The sequence below is a fragment of the Vulpes vulpes genome, chromosome 12, assembly GCF_048418805.1.
Source record: "Vulpes vulpes isolate BD-2025 chromosome 12, VulVul3, whole genome shotgun sequence".
Taxonomy (NCBI): domain Eukaryota; kingdom Metazoa; phylum Chordata; class Mammalia; order Carnivora; family Canidae; genus Vulpes; species Vulpes vulpes.
Genome location: NC_132791.1, coordinates 140,871,406 through 140,898,988, shown reverse-complemented (window position 1 = coordinate 140,898,988; position 27,583 = coordinate 140,871,406). Strand labels below are relative to the sequence as shown.

At 53.6% G+C, this 27,583-nt stretch overlaps 2 protein-coding genes and 3 non-coding genes across 10 annotated transcripts in view; 4 read left to right on the top strand and 1 right to left on the bottom strand.

Moving 5' to 3' along the window:
- The first annotated feature begins 218 nt into the window (after positions 1–218).
- TRPV2 (transient receptor potential cation channel subfamily V member 2) lies at positions 219–24,036 on the top strand. 5 transcript variants are annotated; one of them, XR_011995944.1, is made up of 20 exons: positions 219–474; positions 2,027–2,338; positions 4,456–4,589; positions 6,488–6,781; positions 7,636–7,934; positions 10,676–10,849; positions 11,272–11,427; positions 12,013–12,108; positions 12,965–13,035; positions 13,711–13,876; positions 15,168–15,234; positions 15,344–15,681; positions 16,622–16,749; positions 17,589–17,668; positions 21,188–21,550; positions 21,964–22,056; positions 22,195–22,315; positions 22,760–22,842; positions 23,319–23,389; positions 23,622–24,036. XR_011995944.1 is itself a non-coding variant. In XM_026005557.2 (15 exons), the coding sequence occupies exons 2-15, from the start codon at positions 2,139–2,141 to the stop codon at positions 19,739–19,741; spliced, it is 2,298 nt and encodes a 765-aa protein (XP_025861342.2). In that variant the 5' UTR covers positions 219–474; positions 2,027–2,138; the 3' UTR covers positions 19,742–19,848. The 5 variants fall into 5 exon arrangements, 1 of the variants encoding a protein (XP_025861342.2); XR_003235980.2 differs by having other exon boundaries at positions 21,188–21,745; XR_011995945.1 differs by having other exon boundaries at positions 21,188–21,745; positions 22,624–22,842.
- LOC112925028 (small nucleolar RNA SNORD49) lies at positions 22,126–22,194 on the top strand. The gene has a single exon (XR_003236004.1). It is a non-coding gene; the product is annotated as a small nucleolar RNA SNORD49 (small nucleolar RNA).
- On the top strand, positions 22,601–22,671 carry LOC112925027 (small nucleolar RNA SNORD49). Its single transcript, XR_003236003.1, has one exon. It is a non-coding gene; the product is annotated as a small nucleolar RNA SNORD49 (small nucleolar RNA).
- LOC112925033 (small nucleolar RNA SNORD65) lies at positions 23,475–23,548 on the top strand. Its single transcript, XR_003236009.1, has one exon. It is a non-coding gene; the product is annotated as a small nucleolar RNA SNORD65 (small nucleolar RNA).
- The window catches only part of LRRC75A (leucine rich repeat containing 75A), a 43,603-nt gene continuing 40,049 nt past the window's right edge, over positions 24,030–27,583 (bottom strand). For both annotated transcript variants that reach the window (XM_072730409.1, XM_072730408.1), the window contains one exon: positions 24,030–25,819. In XM_072730409.1, the coding sequence (XP_072586510.1) occupies positions 25,279–25,819 (541 nt within the window). In that variant the 3' untranslated portion in view covers positions 24,030–25,278. The remainder of the gene's footprint in view (positions 25,820–27,583) is intronic.

The following is a 27,583-nucleotide window of genomic DNA, read 5'->3' as shown; positions in this document are numbered from 1 at the left end:
TCTGTGGTGGGGAGCGGGAGGGGGTAGATGTCAGCACAGTGGGGCAAGAATCCACCACCACCACCCCCTCACTCCGTGCCAGCTCCCACCTGCTGCTGGCCTCTGATTGCCCCCACCCCCACCTGCGCCCTCCTTGGCTAGACGGTGGGGGTGGGGCGGCGGGGCGTGTCTCCCCAGAGCAGGGTGTGGCCCGTGGTCCAGCTAGTCCCTCACCGGTGGCCAGCCTGTGCCGACCCGGGGCTCCCCACCACGCCGGGGGGCCGGGGGGCCGGGGGGGCTGACCGTGCGGAACACCCCGAGACCGCAGCCCGCCCGCGGGGCCCAGAGCAGGCTTGGGGAGGCTCCGCGGCTGCCGGCTGCCTGCGCCCGCCGCCCTCCCGGCTTCTCTTCCTCCCGCAGCCCCCGCCGCCCCGGAGGCCCGGGGTCCCAGCGCCCCGCAGCCCCCGCCGCCGCGCCCTAGCCTCGGCCTGCAGGGTGAGTCGGTGGGCGATCCGGACAGGACACCTGGGGAGAGGGGGGCGCTGGGGGCCTGACAGCGGCCGATCGCGGCGGGGAACCCCGAGGGCGGGGTGGAGGGGCTCCCTGCTCCTCCAGCCCCCCAGCCAGGATCTCCCAGAGGCTGGGCCTCCACCCGGACCGCCACCCCCTTCCTCCCTGCCCAGGCGGGTCGGGGCTCCAGGCCAGGGGGCAGGGGCTGCACAGGTAGCTGCTGCTGCGGACGCTGGGGAATGGAGGGCTGCCCCCCTCCCACCAGAGGGGGGCTGGGGGGGAGTTGGGGATGGTTGGGGACGTAAGCCAGGTTATATGGTGTGTGGCTTGGAAAGGAAGCCCCAGATTGGGCAGAAAGATGGTGGCTCCCCTTAAAGTAAAAAACCAAAACCAAAAAATCCCTGCATGTGGAGGCAGTCAGCCAGATCCCGGCCTGCCCTGCTTCTGTGGAAAAATGCCTCTCCTCCCACCCCCACCGGGTCCCTGGGGGCTGTGGGAGCCTGCAGCTGGAGGGGACACAGCCCTGTCACCATCCACCCTTTCTGCTTTTGGCCCTCCTTCCCTTTCCTATGTTCTCCTCTGCTCTCTGCCCTCTTCTCCCACTCTGCTGTTGCTCCATCCGTTGCTGACTCTTTTTCCTTCTTTCTGCTCCTACCTACTGGGGGGGCAAGGGGCCTTCCCCCCCACTCCTGCTCCCCCTCACACTGGGTCCCCAACCTTTGCCATGCCACAAGGGACTGTGGTTTCCTTTCTGTGAAGAGGTATCAGAGCCCAGAGCCACACCTAGGCCTGATGGGGGGCTGCCTGTCAACGCAGCCAGTCAGGGGTCTCCCTCCCTACTCTGAAACCCCCAAAGACCCTAAAGCACACAGAGTGGGGGATGTTTGATGCCTTCAGAGATGAGTCAGACTGAAAACAGAGATGGGCCCTGAAAGATTTTGAGAACTGAAGAAGAACGTCATGGTAGGGTGCTGTGGTTTTTGACCAGGCTCTGCCCAATAGCTGCCAACCTCAGGAAACTACTTCCCTTTCTGGGCCTTAGCTCTCCTGGTAGCAAAATGAGAGGTTTGATAGACCAGTAGTTTTCCAACCGTTGCCCCCAGCATGCTCCCATTCTGTGGCAAGAAGCTGAATGACCTGCCTCTAGGCTCCAACAGCACTTTTTATTGGTTGTGAATATTGGCCACTGAGCAAGATGTTACGGAAAGATTTGTGCTGTGGACTCAAACGTTTGTTACCCGGGACCAGGGGCTGTGGCCTCTCAGATATCAGGAACTCTCAGAGGGAAAGTCAGGGACAATCTCAACCCCTCCTGACTGTGGAAAGACATACCCGTTGGGTCCCTGTTCTTCCCCATTCCATCCTCACACCAGGGGCCTCCCCCCCCCCACCTCTCCCCCTTCCCGCCTCTCCACCCCTCCCTGCCCCCTCCACCCGCCTGCCTTCCTCCCTCCCTCGTGGTTTACTCCCCGTCCTGTTGGGCTGACTCGGTGGGTGGGCCTACTCATACTCAGCTTCTAAACTTCTCTTTTTGTAGGCCTCAGCCAGACTTCCTACCCCAAACCCAGGGCTGGGAAGAAGGAGGAGCCTCTGACAGCTCTGTCTCTTCAGAGGTTTGAGCTGGACAAAGCAGCCTTCTCCCCGGTAGGATGGCCTCGCCCTCCAGCTCTCCCACTTTCAGGCTTGAGACATCAGATGGAGGCCAGGAAGATGGCAGTGAGGTGGACAAAGGAAAGGCAGGCCCCAGGGCTGGGCCACCCCCCATGGAGTCACCATTCCAAGGGGAAGATCGCAAATGCTCTCCTCAGATCAAAGTAAACCTCAACTTCCGCAAAGGAGCAGGTGTCAGGTGAGATAGCAAATGGGGGTGGGGCCTGGGAGCCACTTGCTTCCAGCAGAGCACCCTGAGTCAGACTTGGGGGCCTGGACCAGCCCCAGTGCCCCTTCTCCACAGCCTGGAGGGGGGTCCTCAGTCTGCTTTGATGGCTCCTGGGCCTGATGGGCATAACCCTGCTCTGCTCTCTGGGCTTGCCTCCCCTGGAACCTTCCTCATTCTTGGTCTTCTGCCTTCTGAGGTCATGTTGTTCTTCACAGGGACATACTCTTCCATATCCAAGTACTCAGCTGACCCTTGCATCCCTTGTTTATGCCCCTGCCCCTGTCACAGTCCCTGTGAGGATGGTAGCATGATCCACACTCTAGTCCCAAGAGAGAGTCAAGGAGAAGCAGAAGTCTCCTGGGTGCTCCTGGGTTCTGCTCCAGGCTCGACCCGTTGCCTAGGGGTTATAGACTATGGGTGGGCTTTCTTCTGGAAGCCTCTTCACTGTGAGTTTCCTGTGATCAGCACCAGTTCAGACCATGTGAGCTCACTTTTGCCTGGAGTACCACTTACAGTCCCTCAGGTGTGTGTGGGGTTCACCTGGCATGCGCCCTCAGTGTGAAGTCTGATGTACGAGGCTGGAGAATCCTCATGGGCAGGGCAGGACTCCATCATCAAAGCCCCTTCCTCCATCGTCATGCCTAAGACAAGGCCCCAGCCTTGGGTTCCCAGCCCTGAGACTCCGTATTGTTGGTGTTGGAAAACCATGGGCAGATTCAGGCCAGGCCAGGAGAGAATGCGTGTGAGGCTCCTGTGTGCCCGCCTGGCAGGCACAATAGGCACCCTGCTGCCCAATCTGTGCTCTTGCTGGACTCCCCTACCCCAAGACTGTGGTGCCACCATGTGACAGGAAGTATTTTGTCCAAACAGCCACTTCTGCTCCAGCCCGACTGCCCACAGGGCTCCACAGAGCCTTCTCGGTCATGCCGAGGCCACGTGCTCTGCTGGGCTGATGAGGGTGTGTCTGGCCAGGCCAGGCAGACACGTAAACTCCTGATGTGGAGGAGGCAGGCCCTGGCTCTAACAGCCACATAGCTGCAGCTTGGACATGACTGATCCCAACAATTCCCCACTCATCCCCCAGCCTTCCTTGGTGAACCTCGGACCTGCGGGTCCCCAGAGCATCAAATAGCCCCCCACCTTTATCCCTTCATATCTGCTAGTCATGGTTCCAGGAGCCCCAGGTGTGGGCTGGCCTCTGTGAGCAGTGGCATGACCAGGAGCGGTATCCCACACTCCTTCCCCTTCCCTGTCACCAGAAACTGCTAGATGCTAAAAAGCTACATCCTGTAGTACTCTTCTGGTGCCTTTTCCAGAAGTGTGGCTTCTCAGTTAAACTCTGGTGGGCGTCTGATAGGTTTCAGCTCTAGGCCCCTGTGTCTCTGAGAAACCTCTGTCTGCCCAGCCTAGAATATCCCTGGGGGCTAGGAGTTAGGGTCTGGAGTTAGTTAGACTCCTCCCATCTGAGCCCCAGATCTGCACATGTGACTTTGGGCGAGTTACTTTCTCTATTTGTCTAACGGAGGACACAGTGATCACTGATGTCCCTAGGGCTCAGGTGAGGGTTAAAAGTGCGTATAGACTCCATTATTAGTCTGTAGGTGGTTTCTGAGAGCATGAGGGGCTTTCTTGATTCCTTGGTTGAGGCCAGCAATGCATACAGCCCCTAACAGTCAGTGGGCACCTCCTGTAGTCCCATCCCAATCTGGACTCCAGCTCAAGAGTGTGACAAGTTCCTACAATGAAATCCTCCATCTCGGATTATGAGCCTGTTGTGAGATCATCAAGCCACCTAGCAAATGATAAGCACCTGATGCTGAGAAATACCTGCTATGTCTGGAGTCATGGGGATGCTGGGAACTAGTGCCCTAGAGAGGCCCTCCTCCTTCTCCTCGGGCTCTCAGCACTTGAGGTCTCCTTGGTCTGCTGTGGGAGGGCAGGGGCCCTCAGAAAGGCTCCCATGCGGCTCATGGGCCTGTAGGGTACACGGGCTCACAGGACTCCTTGGAAGGGCTCCCTGGGGTGGGGAGCTTCTTGGGGGACCCATGGTTCTTCCACAGCATCAGACACAAATCACATCTCCACAGCCAGCCGGACCCAAACCGCTTTGACCGTGATCGGCTCTTCAGCGTGGTTGCCCGGGGTGTCCCCGAGGATCTGGCTGGGTTACCAGAGTACCTGTCCCGGACCAGCAAGTACCTCACTGACTCAGAGTACACAGGTAGGCAGGCCTGCCCGATGGGCCAGAGCCACTGCATGCTGATGGCCGTGCTGAGACTCAGCTGACTGGGTGGCCTTGACTGTGGTCAGGAACCAAGGGGCGAGTGTTCTCAGCAACCCTCCTGCCCAGATGGGTGCAGAAAGGCCCTGCTCACAGAGCTGGGGACAGCTCACTTGGCTCATGGCTGTACGTTCCTCTTCTATGTTCCCCACTGGCTCCTGGCCTACCTCTGCCATCCTCAGCCCATTCTGGCAGCTAAGTGGATACTCATGGGCTTCCTCTGCATTTATTTCTTTTTCTTTTTGTCTTAATAGTGTTGTTGAGATATAATACACATACCATACACTTCACCCATCTCAGTACATTTTTTGCCCCAAATCTAAGTATCTTTATTGTTTGGGCTGATTAGAAAAATAACTTTTATGTATTCTAGAAGATTCAGATAGTAATGATATGTATAAAGCTGAGGACAAAAACAATTGACAGGGGCACCTGTGTGGCTCAGTGGTTGAGTAGGCTTTTATGTATTCTAGAAGATTCAGATAGTAATGATATGTATAAAGCTGAGGACAAAAACAATTGACAGGGGCACCTGTGTGGCTCAGTGGTTGAGTAGGTTGAGTAGGCCTTTGGCTCTGGTTGTGATCTTGGGGTCCTCGGATTGAGTCCCAAATGAGGCTCCCCTCAGGGAGCCTGCTTCTCCCTCTGTATATGTCTCTGTTCCTCTCTGTGTGTCTCTGGTGAATAAAACAAACAAACAAACAAACAAACAACAACAAAACAAAACAAAACAAAACAACAACAACAACAACAAAAAAAACCCCACAGTATGACATCCTGCATCCTGTTAATGATTTGGCACATATCTTTTTAAAACGTTTGAATATATTAGGTATATATTTACATAGTGGGTCATGCCTTATATATGGTATCACTTTGTAATGTGCTCCCCCCTCAACTATATCTCATTCTTTCTACTTCAGTACATAGTAGACCTCTAAGTGAGTAGCTTTAACAACCGCAAAATTTTCCATTGTGTGCATTTACCACAATTTAGTTAACCAATTCCTTAATGATGGCCATTTAGGTTGTGTGTAGTTTCTCACTTCAACATACTGTGTGCCAGGCCCTCTAGGTGTGAAAAAAAATTTTTTTAAGATTTTATTTATTTATTCATGAGAAACAGAGAGGCAGAGACACAGGCAGAGGGAGAAACAGGCTCCCCTCAGGGAGCTGTATGAGGGACTCGATCCTGGACCCCGGGATCACGCCCTGAGAGGAAAGCAGATGCTCAACAGCTGAGCCACCCAGGCATCCCTAAAAATTTTGTATATAATTCCATTTGTCCCTTAGAACAACCCTGGACTAGTCCCACTTTACACTTAACAGATATTGCTCTGAATGTTCTTGTGTAGACAGTGTTGTACATACAACAAATTATGTCTTAGCCATTTCTTTTCTTTTTTTAAAAAAAGATTTTATTTATTTATTCATGAGAGACAGAGAGAGAGAGAGAGAGAGAGAGAGAGAGAGCAGAGACACAGACAGAGGGAAAAGCAGGCTCCATGCAGGGAGCCTGACATGGGACTCGATCCCAGGTCTCCAGGATCACGCCCTGGGCTGAAGGCAGTACTAAACGGCTGAGCCACCTGGGCTGCCCAGCCACTTCTTTTCTAGGGCAGAAATTGTAGTCATACCTGTTGGTATTTTAATACCTGTTGGCTCGAGAGTTAATATCCTGTAGCACGGCTGTGCTTCCACCAATCATGTGTGACAATCTTTTTTTACCCTCCCAAGGTGTACTTTGGAGCCTAGGCTCACCGTATAGGCTGGTGGGGCAGCCCACCCACTCCCCGCCTGAGCATCCCAGTGCCCCCTCCCCTCCCCTTCTCCCACAGAGGGCTCCACGGGCAAGACGTGCCTGATGAAGGCTGTGTTAAACCTCCGGGATGGCGCCAACGCCTGCATCCTGCCATTGCTTCAGATCGACCGGAACTCTGGCAATCCCCAGCCCCTGGTCAATGCCCAATGCACGGATGAGTACTACCGAGGCCACAGCGCCCTGCATATTGCCATCGAGAAGAGGAGCCTGCAATGTGTGAAGCTCTTGGTGGAGAACGGGGCCAATGTGCATGCCCAGGCCTGTGGCCAATTCTTCCAGAAAAAGAGCCAAGGGGCTTGCTTCTACTTTGGTGAGGAGTCTTTCTTGGAGACAAGGCCTTGCCCAAGATCACACAGTTAATGTGTGGCAGAGCTGGCCCTTAAACCCAGATGGCTCATGCTTCTAAGTCACTGGGCTGCTTGCAGAAGCAATTTATCTTAGGAGATAAAGGCTTTAGCCTTGGGTAGCCAAAGAAGCTCCCCACACATCCACACCCAGACTAGTGGAGGGTAAGGGGCTGGCTGAACTTGACCAGCTAGGGCCCAGATTGAATGGGGTGTCTACGCCAGGTGGCAGTGAGGCAGGGCTCTGGCGAAGAAAAGAGAAAGAGGCTGGGAGATGGGAACTTGGGTTGGCTGGCCTCTGTTCTGCTCCTTTATTTTATTTTTTTTAAGATTTATTTATTTAAGAGAGAGTGAGTGAGTGAGCAAGGGGCAGGGGAGAGGCAAAGGGAGAGGGAAAGAGAGTCTTAAACAGACTCTGCACTAAATGTGGAGCCCGACTTGGGGCTTGATCCCACAGCCCTGAGATCACAACCTGAGCCAGAAGCAACCAACTGTGCAACCTGGGCGCCCTGGGCGCCCCATGTTCTGCTCCTTTAGCTGGTAAAGGGCATTGGTCACCTCTCCCTTGAGCCAAGAGCTAGACAGGGTTGCCTTTACCAGAGCTCATAGGAAAAGACACAGCTGCCCTTCACGGGACCTGGGACCATCTTGCCTCATAGCTCAGGCCTGGGTGGGCCCAGGAGCCCAAGGCAGTGTACCATCCTCTCCCATGGGGGCCTGACTGTCTTGAAGGAGGCCTGGCCTTCTGTCCTAGGAGCGTGAGGAGTAGGCAGGTGGAAGCTGGGAGGCCTGAGGCTCAAGATGCCCCCTTGGCTCCCAGGTGAGCTGCCCCTCTCTCTGGCTGCGTGCACCAAGCAGTGGGATGTGGTGACTTACCTCCTGGAGAACCCGCATCAGCCTGCCAGCCTGCAGGCAGCCGACTCGCTGGGCAACACGGCCCTGCATGCCTTGGTGATGATCGCAGACAACTCAGCTGAGAACAGTGCCCTGGTGATCCGCATGTATGATGCACTCCTCCGTGCTGGGGCCCGCCTCTGCCCCAAAGTGCAGCTCGAGGACATCCCCAACCTGCAGGGCCTCACGCCTCTGAAGCTGGCTGCCAAGGAAGGCAAAATCGAGGTGTGTACCTAGCCCCCATCTGTTCCTCACCTTTCCAGGAGGCAACAGGACTCGCTTTGTTTTTTTCTGCAGAAAGAGCTAGAGCAGTGTTCTAGATCTCTGGTGTCTCCCCACTTTTTGATTGAACTGTCATGGTAGTAAAATATGTTCAGCATGCATTTTTTTTTTAAGATTTATATATGTATTCATGAGAGACATACAGAAAGAGAGGCAGAGACACACGCAGAGGGAGAAGCAGGCTCCCCATAGGGAGCCCGATGCGAGATTTGATCCTGAATCCCAGGATCACAGCCTGAGCCTAAAATAGACACTCAACCATTGAGCCACCCAGCCATCCCTCAGCATGCACTTCTAATATATGTGTGTTTATTTTTAAAAACTTTTTTAGGGATCCCTGGGTGGCGCAGCGGTTTGGCGCCTGCCTTTGGCCCAGGGCGCGATCCTGGAGACCCGGGATCGAATCCCACGTCAGACTCCCGGTGCATGGAGCCTGCTTCTCTCTCTGCCTCTCTCTCTCTGTGTGACTATCATAAATAAAAAAAAAACTTAAAAACTTTTTAAAAGTAAATTTAATTAATTAATTACTTAATTTATTTGAGAGAGAGAGAGTCAGCAAGCGAGAGAACACAAGTGGTGGGGGTAGGAGGAGAGGCAGACCCCTTGCTGAGCAGGGAGCCTAATGCAGGACTCAATCCTGGGATTCCAGGATCATGACCTGAGCCCAAGGCAGCCGCTTAACTGACTAAGCCACCTGGGCATCCCTATATGTGTGTTTATTGATAAATTATATATGAACTAATGAACTAATATATCACATTATAAAACGGATTTTTAAGTCATTTGGGTTCCTGGATTAGAAAACAGTCTTTTCATATTCTTTGCCAATTGTGTGGTTAGATCTGCTATTAGGTTTTCTTCATATTGATTGGTAAATGTTCTTTATAATGAATGTATCAGCATTTTGTGTACTATAATAGCTGCAAATTTTTCTCTTGGTTCAATAGTAAAAGCATTTCTTTTTTTTTTTTTTTTAAGATTTATGTATTTATTTTAGAGGGAGAAAGAGAGAGAGAGAGAGAGCAGGGGGAGGGGTAGAGAGAGAGGTAGAGAGAGAATCCCCAAGCTGACTCCTGGCTGAGCACGAAGCTGGAAGTAGGCCTCGATCTCAGGACCCTGAGATCATGACCTGGGCCAAAATCAAGAATTGAATGCTTAACCGATTGAGCCATTCAGGCACCCTGTAAAAACATTTCTTGGGATTTTTTGCCCTGTAGAATGTTTACATTTTCCTATATACAACTGTAATTATCTTTTCCTTTAGAATTCCTTGGTTTTGCTATTGCTTAATACATCCTATGAGGCTATATATTTATGTAAAACTGTGTGGTGTGTGTGTATTTGTGTGTTTGTGTGTGTGTTCTGTATCCATATTTTCCTCCAGACTTTTGCAAGTTTTATTTTTAATGCCTAAAACTGATTTGTCTGGAAGTTATTTTGGTATAAAAAAGTAAGCATGATTCAGCTCTACTATTTTTTCAAATGGCTTTTTTTTTTTTTAAGATTTTTAAATTTATTCATGAGAGCCACAGAAAGACGCAGAGTCATAGGCAGAGGGAGAAGCAGGCTCCCTGTAGGAAGCCTGATGTGGGACTCAATCTCGGAACTCTGGGATCACACCCTGAGCTAAAGGCAGATGCTCAACCCCTGAGCCACCCAAGTGTCCTTTTTTTCAAATGGCTTACTCAATTGTCTGAGCCTTATTATCTGTGGACCTTCATGGTATAAAACTTGTGTACTTTACACAGGGCCCTATGCTTCGAACATAGGCATTTTGGTGTTTTTGTTTTGTTTTTGTAAAGATTTTATTTATTTGAGGGGGAGGCAGGGGGAGTGGCAGGCAGAGGCAGAAGGAGAAGCAGAGTCCCCACTGAGCAGGGAGCCCAATGCAGGGCTCGATCCTGGAACCCTGGGATCATGACCTGCGTGGAAGGCAGACGCTTAACCAGCTGAGCCACCCGGGTGCCCCCAAACACAGACACTTTGAAAGGTTAAGATAAAAATAAACATAAATGGAAGTTTTACTATTTTATTCCTGCCCCCAACGTTCCTGGGGTTTGGGAACCTCCCTTTCTTCTCCAGAAGCATGGCTGGTGGCCCTTCTTTTCCCTTGTAAATCCAAATTGTCCAAATTGCTGCTTCTTTTTTTTTTTTTCTCAAGTAATCTCTACACCCAATGTGGGGTATGAACTCACGACCCCAAGATCAAAAGCTACATGCTGCACCAACTGAGCCAGCCAGGCACACCAACACCAAATTGCTTCTTAACCTGTTTGAGTTAGGTTTGCTTTCTAGTCTGTTGGAAGCTCTGGGCTCTGACTACAGAAGTGTACACGTATGTGTAGCTCTGATCTCAAGGGGCTGAAGGTCCCTCTGCCATGTAAAGAGTCCAGGAAAGAGGCCTCAGGGCAGGAGTGGGAAATGAAGAGCCAGGTTCACTGGTTGACCTAGACATATGTGAGCCGATGGCAGTGTTTACACTGTGGCTGAGCATGTGGGGATGTGTGTGAGCATTTATAAACACAAGGACCTGTGTGTATGTGTATGGGGTGTGTGTGTGTGTGTGTGTGTGTGTGTGTGTCTGCTTGCAGCTCTGCAGGTGGTGGGCAGCTCTGCGGGGTACTGAGTCCAGGCTGTGCTGGGAGGTGGCCATGCAGGCTAAGCTCATGAAACTTACCCTGTAGATTTTCAGGCACATCCTGCAGCGGGAGTTCTCGGGGCCATGCCAATCACTTTCCCGAAAGTTTACTGAGTGGTGCTACGGGCCTGTCCGGGTGTCGCTGTATGACTTGGCCTCTGTGGACAGCTGGGAGGAGAACTCCGTGCTGGAGATCATCGCCTTTCATTGCAGAAGCCCGGTGAGCCCACTGGGGCAGGGGTGTGTGTAGGGGGACCTGGCAAGGTCCATCCTTCAGGGCAGCCTGAAGGGCCAAAGCTGCCCCAGGCCTGTGCCAGTGGGGATGTGGCCACATGTCCTGTCCCCAGCTGCTGGCCCAGGTGCATTGCACACACCAGTCCCACCCAATCCCACCTGGCACAAGGGAGCATTCTGGGGGCCTAGAGACAATCACTGACCTCTCTGTTGACCAGCACCTGCCCTGCACTAGAGGATATGATGTTCCATCGACTGATGGAGCCATGAGGGTGGGGTGGAGGCTGGTGCAGAGGGCTTATCTGGGGTCCCCCCATTTCCCTCAGCCCTCGCCTTGAGCCTGACCTGAGTGGGATCCCTATATATCCTTGCTGAACGTACCCCTAACTCTCACATTCCCACCCCCAGCACCGACACCGAATGGTGGTTTTGGAACCGCTGAACAAACTGCTACAGGCGAAATGGGATCTGCTAATCCCCAGATTCTTCTTCAACTTCCTGTGTTACCTGACCTACACATTCATCTTTACCGCTGTTGCTTACCACCAGCCGGCCCTGGGGAAGGCAAGGCTGGGGAGGGGCGCATTCCGGGAGGGGATCAACCCTAGAAGAAGATGGGGTAGTAATCTGTAAATCCTGACCCTGAGGCTGTGACCCCCCCACCCAAGGCTGTGACACAGCCAGTGACAGTCTGGAAGGCAGCACCCTAGAAAAAGCATTTATGATGATACTTGCCATATGGTCACCACATGTGAGGAGGTACTCTCAGTAGGTGACATGCATTAATTTATTTAATTAATGCTCACAACAACCGTCTGAGGTGATGAACTATTATCATCCCCAGTTTATAGTCAAGGGAAGGGACACACAGAGAGGTTAAGTGACTTATCCAGTGTCACACAGGCAGTAAGTCGGGGAGATGGGATCTGAACCCGGGCAGTCTGGCACCAGACCCCACCCTCATGACCACTATCCAGCGTCCCTCTAGGATAGGCTAGAATCTAGGGGTCCTACGCCAGACCCCACGATCCCTGTGTTGCTCTGAGTGGCATCTCCATAGCTTATGCTCAGAATGGGCCCTCTGCGAAGAGTCTGACTGTTGGAAGGGGACTCATGGCCCCAGGTGGTACCAAAGTGTCTCTTCCACAGGCCTTCCTCCCCCCGACCGTGACTGCTGGGGACTCCATGCTGCTGCTGGGCCACATCCTGATCCTCCTTGGGGGGGTCTACCTCCTGGTGGGCCAGGTGAGGGCTCTTCCCATTCCCCCACCCCCACCCCATGACTCCACAACTCTGTGGCCTCCCACACCAGGCTCCCAGACCACCCAGAAGCAAATGTAGAGTTCCACTGGAGGGGGGGGGGGGCGGCCTTAGAGTAAGTTAACCACAACCCCTTAGTTTCCGGGAAACCGAATTCTATACACAGTCCCACCCTACCAGCCTCAGGGCAGCTGAGGGCCTTGGGTTTTGGGGCTGGGACCTCCCTGCTATGCTTTCTAGGGGTAGCACATGACTCCTGTGATTTCTCAGCAGTGCCACCGCTGCTCCCTGAGGAATGGAGCGGGATCCGCCACCCCCAGCTTCCTTGGCTGGGGCATTCCTCACTTGGGGACCACAGGCTCAGACCAACTCCTCCAGAAGGGCCTTTTCCAGTGAAAATTCAGGGACAGGCTGGGCGCTATTACACAGAGTGGGCAGAGCTTTGGGACCAGATGCAGGCTGGCTGGAGTAAAGGGGGGTCCGTGTGAGGCCAGGGGGTGGGGAGGAAGCTCTTCCCCTCCCCAGGAGCAGTGAGTGAGTTCTTCATCGGGATTCACGGGGAGCTCAGAGGCCCTTGGCATTGCCTGCAAGTCTGCGGGTGGCTACACTTTCTAGAAACAGGCTTTAGAGCCTTCTCAGCTGGATTCACAAGCTCCAACCCCCTCCCAAAGTCCAAGAATGCTGCTTGAGCCCCTGAGGTATCCCTGGCCTGACTCCCACAAAGCCAGGCCAGCAGGCAGGGAGCATAGTGGGAAGCCCAGGCTAAGGCAGCAGGGCTGCTCTGATGCTGCTCTGTGGCCTGGAGAGCAAAGTCACACCTGTGTGCTCCTCCTCCCCACAGCTATGGTACTTCTGGAGGCGTCGTCTGTTCATCTGGATCTCCTTCGTGGACAGCTACTTTGAACTGCTCTTGTATGTGGGCCCTCGCTCCCCATCCCCTGTCTCAGGCCTGGGAGATGTTGGTGGGGCAGAGCCAGCCAGGCTGGCTTGGGAGGAGAGGACCCCGAGCCAGGGATGCCAGGGGCCTGGGACCAGAGCGCAGGCTGTCTGGCCTGGGGCTCCAGGCCCTTCTGCTCCCATGCTCCCATCCTTGCAAATCCTCATGAGAGGTGTTTTTTTTTTTTAAAAAGATTTTATTTATTTATTCATGAGAGACACAAAGAGAGGCAGAGACGCAGGCAGAGGGAGAAGCAGGCTCCCTGTGGGGAGCCCGATGTGGGACTCAATCTCAGGACCCCGGGATCATGCCCTTAGCTGAAGGCAGACACTCAACCACTGAACCACCCAGGCATCCCCTTCATGAGAGTTACCTGTACTGAGCACCCACTGTGCACCAGCAGAGCCTGACCTCTACATGTTGTGCCTCACTGAATCGGCACAAATGCTCTGAGTTGGGTGCTAGTGCTGGAGGGACCAAGGCCCACAGCGGTTAAATAACTTGCCCGAGATGAAAGTCAGAACCTGACTGAGTCCAGTCCCAGGCAGATGGAGAACCTTCCATCCATTGGAGAGGCAGCACTGGCCAGTGGGGGTAGGGGGGGCCTTGCAGGTGGCCTGCAAGCTGACCCGAATCCTGTCCCCACTCAGCCTGGTCCAGGCCCTGCTCACAGTGCTGTCCCAGGGACTGTGTTTCCTGGCCGTGGAGTGGTACCTGCCTCTGCTTGTGTCTTCCCTGGTGCTGGGCTGGCTGAACCTGCTCTATTATACACGCGGCTTGCAGCACACAGGCATCTATAGTGTCATGATCCAGAAGGTGAGCGACAAGGGTGGCCTCGGGGTAGCGTGGCTGGGCAGAGCTGGGCACCACACCCCAGCAGGACTCCTTCTGGCCTCAGCAGGCAGGCGCCCCCCTCCATAGCTAACCTGGGCAGAGAGAACATGCACATGTCTGTCTGTGGATCACAAGGCCAGACACTCGCTGGGTGTAAGCAGGAGTATGAGGGTGTGGGTATCTGCCCTCCGGGCTCTGCACTCTGCACAGGCAGGCACATGCAACAACATATGTGTGTTTGCTAGTGACCCCAGTGAAGAAGCAGCCATTGTGGGTACATCAGCTCATCCTTGTGCCTGTGAATTGGGACACCGGGGTATATGGACTTTTCTGCATTCATTTATTTATTCAATGGAAGTTTAGGAAGTGTGTACTGTGAGCCAGGCCCTGCTCTAAGTGTTGGAATATGCTCTTTTGTTCATCAGCAAAATAGGCAAGTCCTCAACTCTGCTGCAGCTGACATTCTGGTAGGGGAAATGAGAACTCTGAGAGGGACAGATGAGAACGTTACAGACTGCTAAAAGCTATGGAGGAAACACACAGGACAGTGCCAGTGGGGAATGCCTGCGGCAGAGGGTGCCTTAGACAGGACCTCTCTGAAGAGGTGACCTTTGAGACTGGAAAAATGATTCAGCCAGTGCAGACTCAGGGAAGAGGCAGTCGAGGCAGAGACCAGGAGCCAGAACAAGGTTGGAGCACTTGAGACAGAACAACGAGGTGATGGGGAGGGAAGCAGAGGGCTGGGGAGGAAGTGGGGGCTTTGTTGGCCATGGTGAGGGGTCTGGAGACCCCAGAGGTTTACAATTTTTTTTGAGAGAGAGAGATAGCGAGTGCATGTGTGAGCTGATGGGGGGCTGCAGAGGGAGAGAGAGAATCTTAAGCATACTGGGGGCTTGATTTCATGACCCTGAGGTCCTGACCTGAGCTGAAATCAAAGTCAGGTGCCTAACTGACTGAGCCACCCAGGGGCCCCAATTAGATTTTTTCCATTTTTATGTCATATTCATTATTTATTTTAAATTTAGTCTGATTATTATTTTAAATTTTTTTCTATTTAAAGTCAATTTGCCGATTAGATTTTTTTAAAGACTGGTCTACTAGTGCGTCTCCATGGGGATTCATGTATGCACACGTGTGTGTGTGTGTGTGTGTGTGTGTGTGTGTGTGTGTGTGGTGTGTATATGAGAACCCGTGCTTGGGGCTGAGGCAGGGGTCTGGGGTCGTGTCCGATGGCCCAGCCACCCACCCCAGTTCCTGGGTGTGCATGTTCTAGGTCATCCTGCGGGACCTGCTCCGCTTCCTGCTGGTCTACTTAGTCTTCCTGTTCGGCTTCGCTGTAGGTAAAGGCCCTCCCTTCTAGCCCTGGCCTATCCCTTGCCCCCTCTTTATACCTTCGAGGTTGTCCCTGGGTCTCCCCGGGCTGAGGATCCCCCTTCCTCCCTTCTGCAGCCCTGGTGAGCCTGAGCCGGGAAGCCCGGGACTCTGGGGTCCCCACAGGCCCCAATGTCACGGAGGCAGCGCAGTCTGGGGCAGGACAGGGGGACGAGGAGGGCAGCTCCTCCCCATATGGTGGCATACTGGACGCTTCCTTGGAGCTCTTCAAGTTCACCATCGGCATGGGGGAGCTGGCGTTCCAAGACCAGCTGCGCTTCCGCGGCGTGGTGCTACTACTGCTCCTGGCCTATGTGCTGCTCACCTACATCCTGCTGCTCAATATGCTCATCGCCCTCATGAGCGAGACCGTCAACAGTGTTGCCACTGACAGCTGGAGCATCTGGAAGCTGCAGGTGCGGTGGGGTTTCCCCCTCCTCCCTAAGTTTGGGGCCCGGTGAGAAGCATGCAGGACCCAGCTGAGCTGGGCCCCTCATCCATCCCCTCCTTCCTTCCCTACGGCTGTTGGGAGGCTCCAATTAGCTCATAGATCTGGGGCCCTTGGGACAGTGCTGGCACATGTTCAATGTGTTAGCCATTATCACTATGATTATCATTATCATTACCATTATCAAGTATTTCTCGGGAACCTACCACTAAGCTCAGTTTTAGGTGTTCAACACACAGCAGAGAACCAGACAAAACTCTCACCCTCCTGCAGCTCCCCTTCTGTGTTCATCATGCAGTAAATGGGGTCGGTTCGGTGGGTGAGGCAGACTGGAGGTGCAATCCTGGGATTGGCCCAGCCTGGGGGGAATTGGGGAGCAGAGACCCCTATAGCTGGAGGCTGATAGGACACCTGTCTACCGCAGAACCAGTAGCTGCTTCTCAACTGGAGGAGGGGCAAGGGTGGGGGTGGGCAATGGGTGCTCAGAGAGCCTTGCTCGGAAGGCTGGACTCTTACCGATTCACTGCTGACCTTGGGCAAGCCCCTCATCTTCTCTGAGCATGCATCCTCACCTGCCAGTTCCTGTGCTCCACCTAATTCGCTCGTGTGCCAGTGGGCAGGCATGTGTGCAGGTAAAGCAAATAGGGTTCTGTAGCTGGTGGTGTGGAGTTCTGGAGTGTGCAATGATGGAAGTCATTGTTGAACATACATTACGTGGTGACTTCCCAACACCCATCCATCTGTAAGTAGGGAACCTGAGATTCAGGGGGGCTGAGGGCCTAACCGTACTTGGGTAACCAAATATTGGAGCTAGATTCAAATCCACATACTTAGCCGACTCTCAGTTATACTATCAAGCACTGTGAGGCATCTTCCTGGCTCCTGTCTGATGTGTCCCTCGTCCCCAGAAAGCCATCTCTGTCCTGGAGATGGAGAATGGCTACTGGTGGTACAGGAGGAAGAAGCAGCGGGCCGGTGTGAAGCTGACTGTTGGGACCAGGCCGGATGGTAGCTCTGATGAGCGCTGGTGCTTCAGGTGAGTGAGGGGGGCTGGGGAGGGCAGCCTGGGGTCCTTGCTAACCCAATGATCCCTGGAGGCTGCTGTGGTGCAGGCCAGCCTTACTCTTTTTTTTTTTTTTTAATTCTTTAGTAATTTATATACCCAATGTGGAGCTTAAACTCATGCCCCAAGATCAAGAGTCACACGCTCTTCTGACTAAAGCAGCCAAGCACCCCTAGCCTTATTCCTCTCTCTGTCTCTCTCTCTCTCTCCCCTTTTCTTTTTCTTTCTTTCTTTTTTCTTCAGCCTTACTCTCTTAAAAGCCAGGGGTCAGGTCTAGTGGGAAAGCAGGGCCTCGGAGCACCAGGCACTCTGCCCTAGGCAGGTGAGATCAGGGATGCTGGATCTCAGAGGCCCAGGCCTGCCACTGCCTGCCTGGCCATCTGCCTGGCCCTTCCCTGGTGGTCCCTGACCTACTCCTTCTGGCCTGAAACAGGGAACAGTTAAGAGGCCAAGAAGCCACAGGGACCCTCAGAGTGGAGGATCTTTGGCATGTGGAATAGCCAGAGAAGGGCCCCAGAACCCAGCAACACAAAGACACACCTCATCTAAACTCTTCTCTGGATGTTCAGGGCAACCCAGGTGGCCGTGAACAGCCTGAAGGGACAGATGCCTGTTCCTTCAATGCAGACTCGTGACCCAGGGGGCAGCAGGGTGACAGCCGCAAGGATGCGGCCCTGGCAGGATGGTGGAGAAATCCCACCCTCCTCGCTGTCCCTGTGTCTACTCCTGTGTCCACCTGGGCCCCTCTCCTGGGGGAAGCATGTTGCACAGGTGGTTTCCTGGAGCCTCAGAGCTGTTCTGTTGCCCTCCAGGGTGGAGGAAGTGAACTGGGCTGCGTGGGAGCAGACGCTGCCAACAGTGTGTGAAGAGCCATCAGGCCCAGCTGTCCCTGGTGAGTAGCTGTGGTGGCCAGAGTTCCTGCCCTGGGGGAGAGAGAGAGACAGACAGACAGACAGAGACTGCTTGGCCATACAGCCATGGAGAGTCTGAGGCAGGACTTCCTCATGGCCACTTCTCAGTTCCAAGGTTGCCCCTTTAAAACAGCATTTCTCACCTTTCCTCTCCACCCCCACCTCCCTACTGGTCTGTTTAGACAGTCACCTGGGAGACACCCTGAGGCTGCTGGTGCCTTCTCTAGTCCAGCCTTACACCAGCCCTCACCTGTAGCCTCCTCACTCCTCACCCCTCCTCCTGGCCTCTTCAGTGGGCTCTCCAGCCCCAGGCCTGGGCTGAGCCTGGGGACACAGCTGGGGAACAGGTTAGAGAGGGTCCCCTACATATCCCTCAGCTTAGGGGGCATCTCCCTGAGCTCCTACTGACAGGCCCACATTACTGATCCCCAGCTCTCCCCAACTACATGAGCCCCTAAGCCCTTACACCTCTGACAAGTCACATTTTTTTTTAAGATTTTATTTATTTATTTATTCATGAGAGAGAGAGAGAGAGAGAGAGAGAGAGAGAGGCAGAAGGAGAAGCAGACTCCCTGAGCCAAAGGCAGACGGTCAACTGCTGAGCCACCCAGGCGTCCCTGACAAGTCACTTCTGATGACTTTCCCCATTGTCATGGGCTGTGCCCTGTCCATTGTAGTGTGAGGACAGCCCCTCCTGTCTCTGCCCTGCTGCCTTCCACCAAGACGGGTCTTGGCTCCTTCCTCTCACCCAGAGGTCTGGTCAAAGGCTTAACTTTCTCCACAGTATGCCCTTTTCTGGAATCTTCAGTAGCTCCCACTTCCTCTGCAGTTGGCTTTCCTCCTCTCTGTCCTCCTTCCAACAGACTCCACTTGCTTGTACCTGTGGTGCCCACCCCTTCCCCCATGACAGCACCTACATCACCTCTGACCCCTCTGTAGGGACACTCCTCCAGACTCTTGCTCCAAAGACTGCTTGTTTCCCAGGCTCCTGGGTCTCTGACCATGGCCCTCACAAACCAATAGGTTTCCTGCTTGCCCTCTTTTTGTGTCTCCCTTTCTCTGAGTCCTGACACTGTCACTTCACTGCAAAGATTCTGAAAGTCACCTTTGTGCTTCATCTTGCCCCAAGCATTCCACAGCCCAGCCCCACCATCTGCTGGGGCTTCCAACTAGACATCCTCCAACAGGAATAGTCTTGGGGTTGCCCTATCAGGTAGTGTGTGCAACCACACCCCCTTCTCACCCAGGCAGGAAGCCCTTGAAGACCTCTGCTCAATGTCCCCCTCAGTCTGGTGCTGAGTATCCCCAGGACCTCCCAGGCAGCCGCTCAGCCCTCTGCCCCACCCCTCATTTCTCCTGCTTCTGCACCTTCCTTTACACAAGTCCTGCTCCAGGCTTATCCCTCTAATGTAGACAGAAACAACATGAGGCCCACAAGATATGCCTCCCACTGCTTGGAAATCCTCCCTCCTTTGGTTGGAGGTGAAGATCCAGGGCTGTAGTCTGACCCATTTCACACACCTTCCTCCATGTGACAGCAGGTCCTCCACAAGGCTCCCTGTTCTTTGCTTTCCTTGGCTCTCTTTGAAGCATCATTCCTACTCTCTTGGTGTCCAGACCTGCTGCCTTCCTTACAGGTTGGCTTCTCTCTCTCCCCAGAGCTCCTGGAACCCCTACTTATCACTTCCCTCCAGCTTTCCAGCATGTCTCAGGTGTTCTGGTTGCTAACATAAAACCTCCAGGGACTTTAAGCTCCTGGGAGGAGGTCTGGCACAGACAGAGCAGGGGTTCAGGAAATGCCTGTGGAAGGGGGAGAGTGTAGGGAGATGGCTGGGGATTCAGGATTACCTGCTCTACACAAAGTATGTGGTTTCATGGCTGTGGCCTATTTCTCTGGCGCCTGCCTCCTGGGGACACAGCCCAAGGGCCAAGGCACAGTGCTCTCTATCCTATTTACAGGCAGCATAAGGAACCCTGTCCTGGCCTCCCAACAGGAGGAGGACACTGCCTCGGAGGACGACCAACTGCCCCTCCAGCTCCTGAAGTCCCACTAATGGCCCAGTTGCACGGCAGTCAGGAAATCTTTCCAGCCCTGCCTGCTGGCTCTGGGGCTCCAGAGAACTTTGGTGGCAAATGTAAATAAATATCTTCTCATGACTAACTCTCCTGGAAACATTATTTAAGTGAAATTAGTGGACCCTTGGGCTGGTAGACATCTGCATGTCTCTGTGAGCATCTTTCTCTGGGGCTGGGCTATTCTTAGCCTCACTTGAGGCATAGTATACCCTACTCTCTGGCCCCCAGCCTCGGGATGGTCTTTTTCCTGGGTGCTGTGCCTGCTGTCATGACAGATGTGTGGTGGTGGACACAGGCTGCACAGCCCCACCCCCCCAACCCCATAGCTTCCAGACACCCCTTAAAGCCACCTCTAAGAGCTCTCTCAAAGCCTTTGAGCTCCTGGGCTTCCTTCAAGCTCTGGATTATTGGTTTCTCTCCCTTCTGGGCTATGGGCTCAGTTCTTAACCCTCCAAGCTGTTCTGCAGGGCAGCTGGAGGGACCTTCCTAGAATGGAAGACAAACACATTACTGCTGTGCCTCCAAAAGCTTAAGAGGCTCCTCCAGTGCCCACAGGACACGCGAGGTGGCATCTCCAGTCCTCCACGGTTTTGCTCCCAAATTTCCAGACACTTTTTCCCCCATACACCTCTTGCCCCCATGCTCTCCTTAGCACTTTTACTGAATTCTTCAAGCCAGTTGATGGACCTGCGCATTTGACCACAGGACTTGGCTCTTACTGGAAGCACCTGCCCTGCCATTAAAATCCTTAAAATTCTGGGACACCTGGGGATCCCTGGGTGGCTCAGTGGTTTGGCGCCTGCCTTCTGCCCAGAGCCTGATCCTGGGGTTTGGGGATAGAGTCCCACATGGGGCTCCCTGCATGGAGCCTGCTTCTCCCTCTGCCTGTCTCTGCCTCTCTCTCTGTGTCTCTCATGAATAAGTAAATAAAATCTTGGAAAAAAAAAAATTCTGGGACTCCTGGATGGTTCAGTGGTTGAGCGTTTGCCTTTGGCTCAGGGCGTGATCCCTGGGTGCCTGGCTCAAGTCCTGCATCCAGCTTCCTGCAGGGAGCGTGCTTCTCCCTCTGTCTGTGTCTCTGCCTCTCTGTGTCTCTCATGAATAAATAGATAGAATCTTAAAAATAAAACGAAATCCTTAAAATTCTAAGACCAGCTGAAAAGTTGTCTCGCTATACCTCTTCCAGTTTTCTCCAGTCCAAATGAATTGCTTGGTCTCCCTTGTACTGTCTATAAAATGCGCATGCTTTGAATCGTTTTTAAGGGGCGAGACCCTGAACGTGTTCAAAGGCTGAAAGGAGAGCATCTGCGGAGCGGGAGAGGTTTCCCATTGCTGGCGAGATGGGGGAGTGGAAATCAGGAGAGAAGGGGGGGGCGGGGAGAGGACGGAAGTGGACCCATCTAAGACCTCTGCTCGCTCCTTAGAGGTCATTCTCAAAAGGCGGAGAGCTGTCGGCGCGCAGGGGTTCGGAGAGGCTCCGTGGATACTCTGCAAGAGCTGTGGGGAGAGCAGCCTGGCAGCAAGAATTAGAAGCAGCTATTTTATGAATGTTCGCTGCCTGCCAAGACTACACAGGGTTTCAAGCCTGACGTTGCATGCGATCCTCAGAACAACGTCTGCCGTGCCGGTAGCTCTCCGGACCACGTGAGCAACCGGAAAGCTCACAAAGGCAGAGAATCTTGGTCAAAACCACGCAGCTTGGCAGCGACGGGTTTTCACAACCGAACTCCAGCCCCCACGCATGCGCCCCGGGACCCTCCCGTCGCCGAGGGACCCAGAATTCCCGGGTCCGTGGAAGAGACCATAGGCTCTAATGGGGGGGGCCCGGCGTGGTGAGGCGGAGTCTGCCCCGTCAAATAGGCAGGAAGTTCCCGTGAGCCTTTGCTAGTATTACCCTCCCTTCTGCGCGGAATGGGACGTTCCGACTCCTTAAAGGCCGGGGACGCGGCTCGAGCGACCTTTCCGTTATTGTGATAATGGAGGTGGGTGGTCTCTGTAGGTGAGCGTGGTATTTGGCTGCAAAGGTGGAGGAACCTAGAAGCGTCCTAATTCTTGGGAGGAAATTTTCGGGGGGTGGAGAGCGGCTCGTTAAGGAGCGTCGCCGAGCTCCCGGGCTGCGGCGGCGGCGGTGTATGGGGGAGAGTTGCGCAGGGCCGCCGGGGGCCGAGGCTCAAAGCCCGCGCGCGTGTTTGTCTGGCAGCGCCGCCGCCGTGTGAGGAGCCCGAGGTTCCCGAAGGCCGGACCCCCGCTCCCCGGACCCGGCGTGGGGAGTGCGCCGACCCCGGAGGCGTGGGTAAGTGCGAGTCGGGCTGCACGCGGGGGCCGCGGCTGGTAATGGGAACACGAGGAGGGCTGGCCCGACTGTCCTGATGATACTGGGTTTGGGAATAGCCGTCAGAAGCGGTGACTGATGAGTTTTATGCCTCTGAAGCCGCCTCGGTGTAGATGAACGTGTCCCTGCAGAACCGGCCCTTAACGCGTGTCGCCGGCCATGTTCCAGGCTGCCGACGGCCTGCAGCGCCTTCAAGCGGGGATCGGCATCCCACCCTGAGGTAGGACTCGGTGGCAGGGTTTTGTTTTTTCGTTCTTTTAGCTTAAATGCACTGGATTTGGCGCCTTGGGCAGTAAATTGTGCGCGCTACCCCCCACCCCCATCGCAAGGAATCTCAAGGAGAACTTGGCAGGTGGCTGCTCCTAACCCCCGAACTATTTCAGCTGCAGTTTTATCTCGAAGTAAACTGGGTTAAGATGGTTCTCGTTTAAAACCACCACTTTGGGCTTAATTGCAGGGCCCATCCAGGTTTCTGGAGCAGTCCTGGGGAGTGGGAGGTGTTGACTGCTCTGATGAAATCACTTATAGGAAGTGCCGTCAGAAGCGATAACTGACGATAACCTTTCCTGGCTGACTGCAGTCGACAAGTCCTCCCCGGCGGCTGCGGGTGCTCTGGAATAGGAGGGTTTGAACAGTGACCCTTTCGCCCCCTCTGTACGCCCAGATTGCAGATGCGTGTGCAGTTGCCAGTGTGATCAGGTCACCAGCAGTGGAGTGTTGGAGTGATGAGCGCTGATCTGCCTCCAGGTAAACTTGTCTGGGTCTGTGGGACAGATTGCATAGCTGTCAGATGAGGTGAAATTCCGGTAGGGTCAGATACACTTTAATGTGGTGAACCCTGATAGCTTGTATCTGTGTCGCCCTTCTTGATGGTACCCTAATACTGATTGATGATTATGGTTCACGGTGACTGGTGCTGAGTGCAGAGGGAACCCAGGAATTCTTTTTACCTCCCTGCTGTATAATTTGGAGCAAACTGCCTAACAGCTGAGTCTTCCTCATCCATGAAGATAATCGCTTTAGATTTGTGATGTTGAAAATGATGGGACAAAATGAGGTTGCAACACCCAGAAGCCAGTTAGGACTTGGGGGGCTTAGATGGCTTTTCATTGCCCCTGTTGGATTGAACTGGAATTTGTAGTTGAGGCTATCGTGATCAAAACGGTCCTATTCTGCCTATGCCATCTGCTACCTCTTAGGGGTGCCTTCATTCATTCCTCCAGGTTTTGTGTGTTGAGGTTCCCAAGAATGGTGGTCAGCAGTGTGGAGTTTTAAAGCTGCAGCCCAAGAAGAGGTAAGCTTCCATCTGGACAAGGACCCTCTCCCCATGATAGAACAAAAATAGGTGGCTGGTTTTAATTTTCAGAAAAAAGGATATCAAATGATGAGATCACCCAAAATAGCTGGAATTACCGGCAGATTGTATGGTGGTGAATGTAATGGTTTTCTGAAGATAACCTTGTTAATACTGTGAATAACTATTGGTTGGAGTAGAAAATGAAGTTGATACTTAGTTTCTTTTGCAGGCTATTTTCCTAGAGCATGCTCAGCTTTGCTGCAGCAGGGGAAGAACTTCAAAGGTTCAAGGACCAGTGGTCACCATCAGTTTGGACTGAAAACCCAGCTTCAACAGTTTGTGGAAACACTGCTTACCTTGTGCTGGGATTCAGAGGCCATTCTCTTATCAACGGCAGAGCCAACAAATGTGTTTGGCGACATTTTCTTAGGATAGGCAATGTTGGTGTCATTAAATTGAGTTTTCTAGTAATGTATTACAAATATTGTAGCCTTCTTAACTCCTTTGTGCAAACAGCTTTTGTGTTTACTTGTAAGAATTTGTTCTGTTGGGTAAGGTTCTCTTTAAGCTAGAAACTTACTACTGAGACTAATTTCCATGTAATCACCATAAGCCAATACTGCAATAAAGAATGGTCTTTAGTACTGGTTGTTAAAAACGTGTATTTGAAGAAAAAAAAATTTTGGTTACTGCTGTCAGATGCAGTCCAGGTATTATTAGCACTTGTCAACTTCTCCATGGTCAGTCAGTTTTCCCCTTTTACAACTTTAGACTTGAGGGTAAAAGTTCCAAAGCATTTAAGGCATCCACACCTTTGATTCCAGTCTGCCTCTGGGCCGTGTCCTTTTGTGCATAGCCTACCTCCTGAAGCTCTATGCGGTTTGGCCAAACACTTGTGCAGTGGCAGGCAAGGTCGCATAGTCTAGCTCTTTACCTCAGCCCCTGTCCTGTTGGCCTTCCTGAGTTGTGATCTTGCCTATACCTGTCCTGATCCTAGAGGCCCTTTAGGCCATGTTGCCAGCTTTGTCTGAGTGGCTACCACCCTTTGGGAACTCCAGTTTCTCCCCATCTCCTAGCTCTTGCTAGGAGGCACGAAGTCCACCAAGAGTTCTAAGTTTGACCTATTCCTGGGTTTTAGGAGCCTTCCAGAGTAGGTTTTTGGGAATGTACTCTTTGGGGACTCCATAAGAAGAAACTAAGGATAAAGGTCTTTAAAAATCCTTTGAAGGGAAGTACTCTGACTTGAGTTCATTTGCAACTATGCAGCCCTAGTGAAGGTCTTGTAGTCTTTGGCTGGGTGGGGGGTTGGTGTGGTTTCTAGGTGGACCTTCCTATGCTAGGATGCTCTGTTGAAGGGTGGTAGGGGCAGGGCCTGAAATCCCAGGTAGAGGCTGAGACTAGGAAGTGGTTCCTCTGAGCCCCCAGGGCCTCAGGAGGTACACCGGCTTACACTTCTGGTGGGGACTAGGCTCCTGGAGTCCCTGGGGGGCCACTCCTACCCCAACCTCCAGTCTGTTGAAAGAAAAAAGGTTCTGCCCTATCAGGAAGTAACTGGGTTAGATGGAGGGCTGGAACTGAACTCTTCCTGGGGATAAGCTCTTAGCTTAGCTCAAGCTTTGAGCATCTCCAAGTACCACCCTCAAATCGGGAGGCTTCGCGACTGCTGCCTCAAGCCACAGATGATTTCTCGGGAGCCAGAAGGCAGATTAAAATTGATGGGGGGAAATGGAGAGGACAACCCCTTCCCACATGCTACAGTCTGGCTCAGGTGAGTGGGGCTGCCCAGGCCAATTTTGGGTGATTGCCTGAGGCCTCTGCTGGGGGCTCAGCCTGCCACAGTCATCCTACCCCACCTGGACTCCCTAGTGAGGACCCACACTTGTGTGTCATGTCTGAACTGCACCTACAGTCTCCCTGCCTTCAAGGTCTTTGGCAGGATCCAGGGGGCCTCCCCCAGGGTCCTCCTGGTCCACTGTCTCATCCCGGGCCTCCTCCCCACTGCCTGGGCCCTCGCCCAGCTCCAAGATGGTGGGTAGGTGGCCCTGTTTTGGGGAGCGCTTGCGCAGGCTGAGCAGGAAGGGCTGGGGCAGTGAAAAGATGTCCACGTTGTTGCCCAGGTCGATCCACGTGACATTGGGGAACTTGCTGGGGTCCTTGAGGGTGTCGGTGAGGTCACGCAGCAGGGCCCGGGTCAGCCGGTTGCCGTTGAGAGCTAGGGTGGTGAGGCGGGGCAGCGTGCTGAGCGCCGGCAGCAGCTGCAAGACCATGTCGTCTGTGAGGCCCGTGAAGCCCAGCTCCACGCTGTCCACCTGCTCCCCGCAGCGCTGCAGATAGCTGGTCACCCGCTCCAGGTCACGGGAGGTCAGCGGGATGCCTGACAGGTCCACAGTGTTGTCCGGAGGGCTCCCAGCCAGGACAGCCTTAAGGCTGGAGGGGAGAAGGGACAAGCCAAGTTCAAGCAAGTGGGGCCAGCCTCCCCCATGCTCTGCAACTCCAGGGATGCCAGCAACTGAGGACTTTTGATTCCCTGGCCACTACCTCCCATCTCAGCCTGGCTAAGCCCAGCTGCCTAGAGCCTGAGGGACCGCGAGAGAAAGGCCCAGATGTTTCTGCCGTGACCAAGGGTACTTTCTGGGGCCAGAGTGCCTGGTTTGCATTTTAACTCTTCCTCCTATTCGCCTGGGCTCTCATCAGTCCTTAGCTTCTGTCTCAGTGATATACCTGAAAAATGGAGCTAACTGGAGTCCCACAGAATTGTTAGGTGAAATGAGGTAACAGATGCAGAGCATTTAGGATGGTGCCTTGTATATGTGAGCGATGAATGAATATTTGCTGTTGTCATTATTAACCACTTAGACTGAGCTTCCTGTTTCCCCAAGAGCAGCACAAAGTCTCTTGAGGCCTTTCAACACAATCCTGCCCACCAGATGGGGAGTCCTTAGGGAGAGCCCTGTAGGTCAGCAGGTGAGCTGGGGGTGGGGGGAGCCCACAGGGGCGCTGAACCTAGGATGGTAGCAGCTGCCTGCTGGGAGCTCAGTGCTCTGCACCCCATTCCACTCTCTATCATCTGCTATTCCTTCCTCTTCTTCCTGCTCCTTGCTCTGCGGCCAGGGCTCCCCATTTCCAGGTACCCAGGCAAACCTTGGGGCCCCAGCGGTGGGAAGGAGAGGAGGGTGGAGGGGGTTCACAGCCTGGACTTCCTTTTGGCAAAAAAATGTTAAGTCTCTATCCTTGAGATGTGAAACCGAAAGGCTCCTTACAATTTCCTCGTCTTTCCTCCCAGGGCATGACCTCTAAGTGCTCAAAACACTGCCTGGCATGTGTTCAGTGTGATTGAAGTCCTGGCTGTTTTCAATGCCGTTAATCCAGATCCATTACACGTAGTACGTGGTTAACAACCCGAGCCTGGGGTTTGAATCCAACCTGGCCATTTAGCAGCTGGGTGATCATGGCCAAACGGTGACATTAATGTCCCCTACCTTGTTCCCACTATATGCCAGGCACTGTCCTAGGCACTGAGGTCATAGTAGTGGACAAGATGGACAAGATCCCCGTTTGTACTCTACGAGGGGGGAGACAAGAAATAAGACTCTGAAGTGAGAGTAGCTTGGACATGGGTACTCAGGGAAGGCTTCTGTGAGGACTTAATTTGAGCTGACATTTGAAGAAAAAGTGGGCTAACAGAAGAGTCTGATAAAAGTTCCAGCAGAGGGCGGGCATGGGCAAAGGCTCAGACAGAAAGTTTGGTGTCTGTGAGCCAACAGAAAGGCCAGCATGGTTGCAGTGAGGGGAAATGGGAGGTGAGCGACCAGAGAGGGCCCAAGCGTCCACCGCAGAGGACCCTCTTCAGACTTCATTCAAGTGTGACAGGAAGGGGCCACCCCGTTGGGAGAGAGGCTTTTGAAAGAATAGACAAAGCATGCGTGTGTGTTGGGGAGGCAGAAGAGGAGGCTCCTGGACTCCTGCCGAGCTCACATTTCTAGCTGTTCAATCCTAAAGACTGAGGTCATCACGGACTCCTCAGGGCCTTCCAGGTTCCACCTGCTCTGACCCCACGTACAACCCCTGACTTGAGCCCGGCTGGAGCCCATCTCTGAGCTTCATGAGATCCTCACTCTCTTCCTCCACCTGGGAACGCTCCTCTCCTGCCTTTGGGTGGAGGAGTCGAGAAGGGAAAGAGGAACCAGAGGA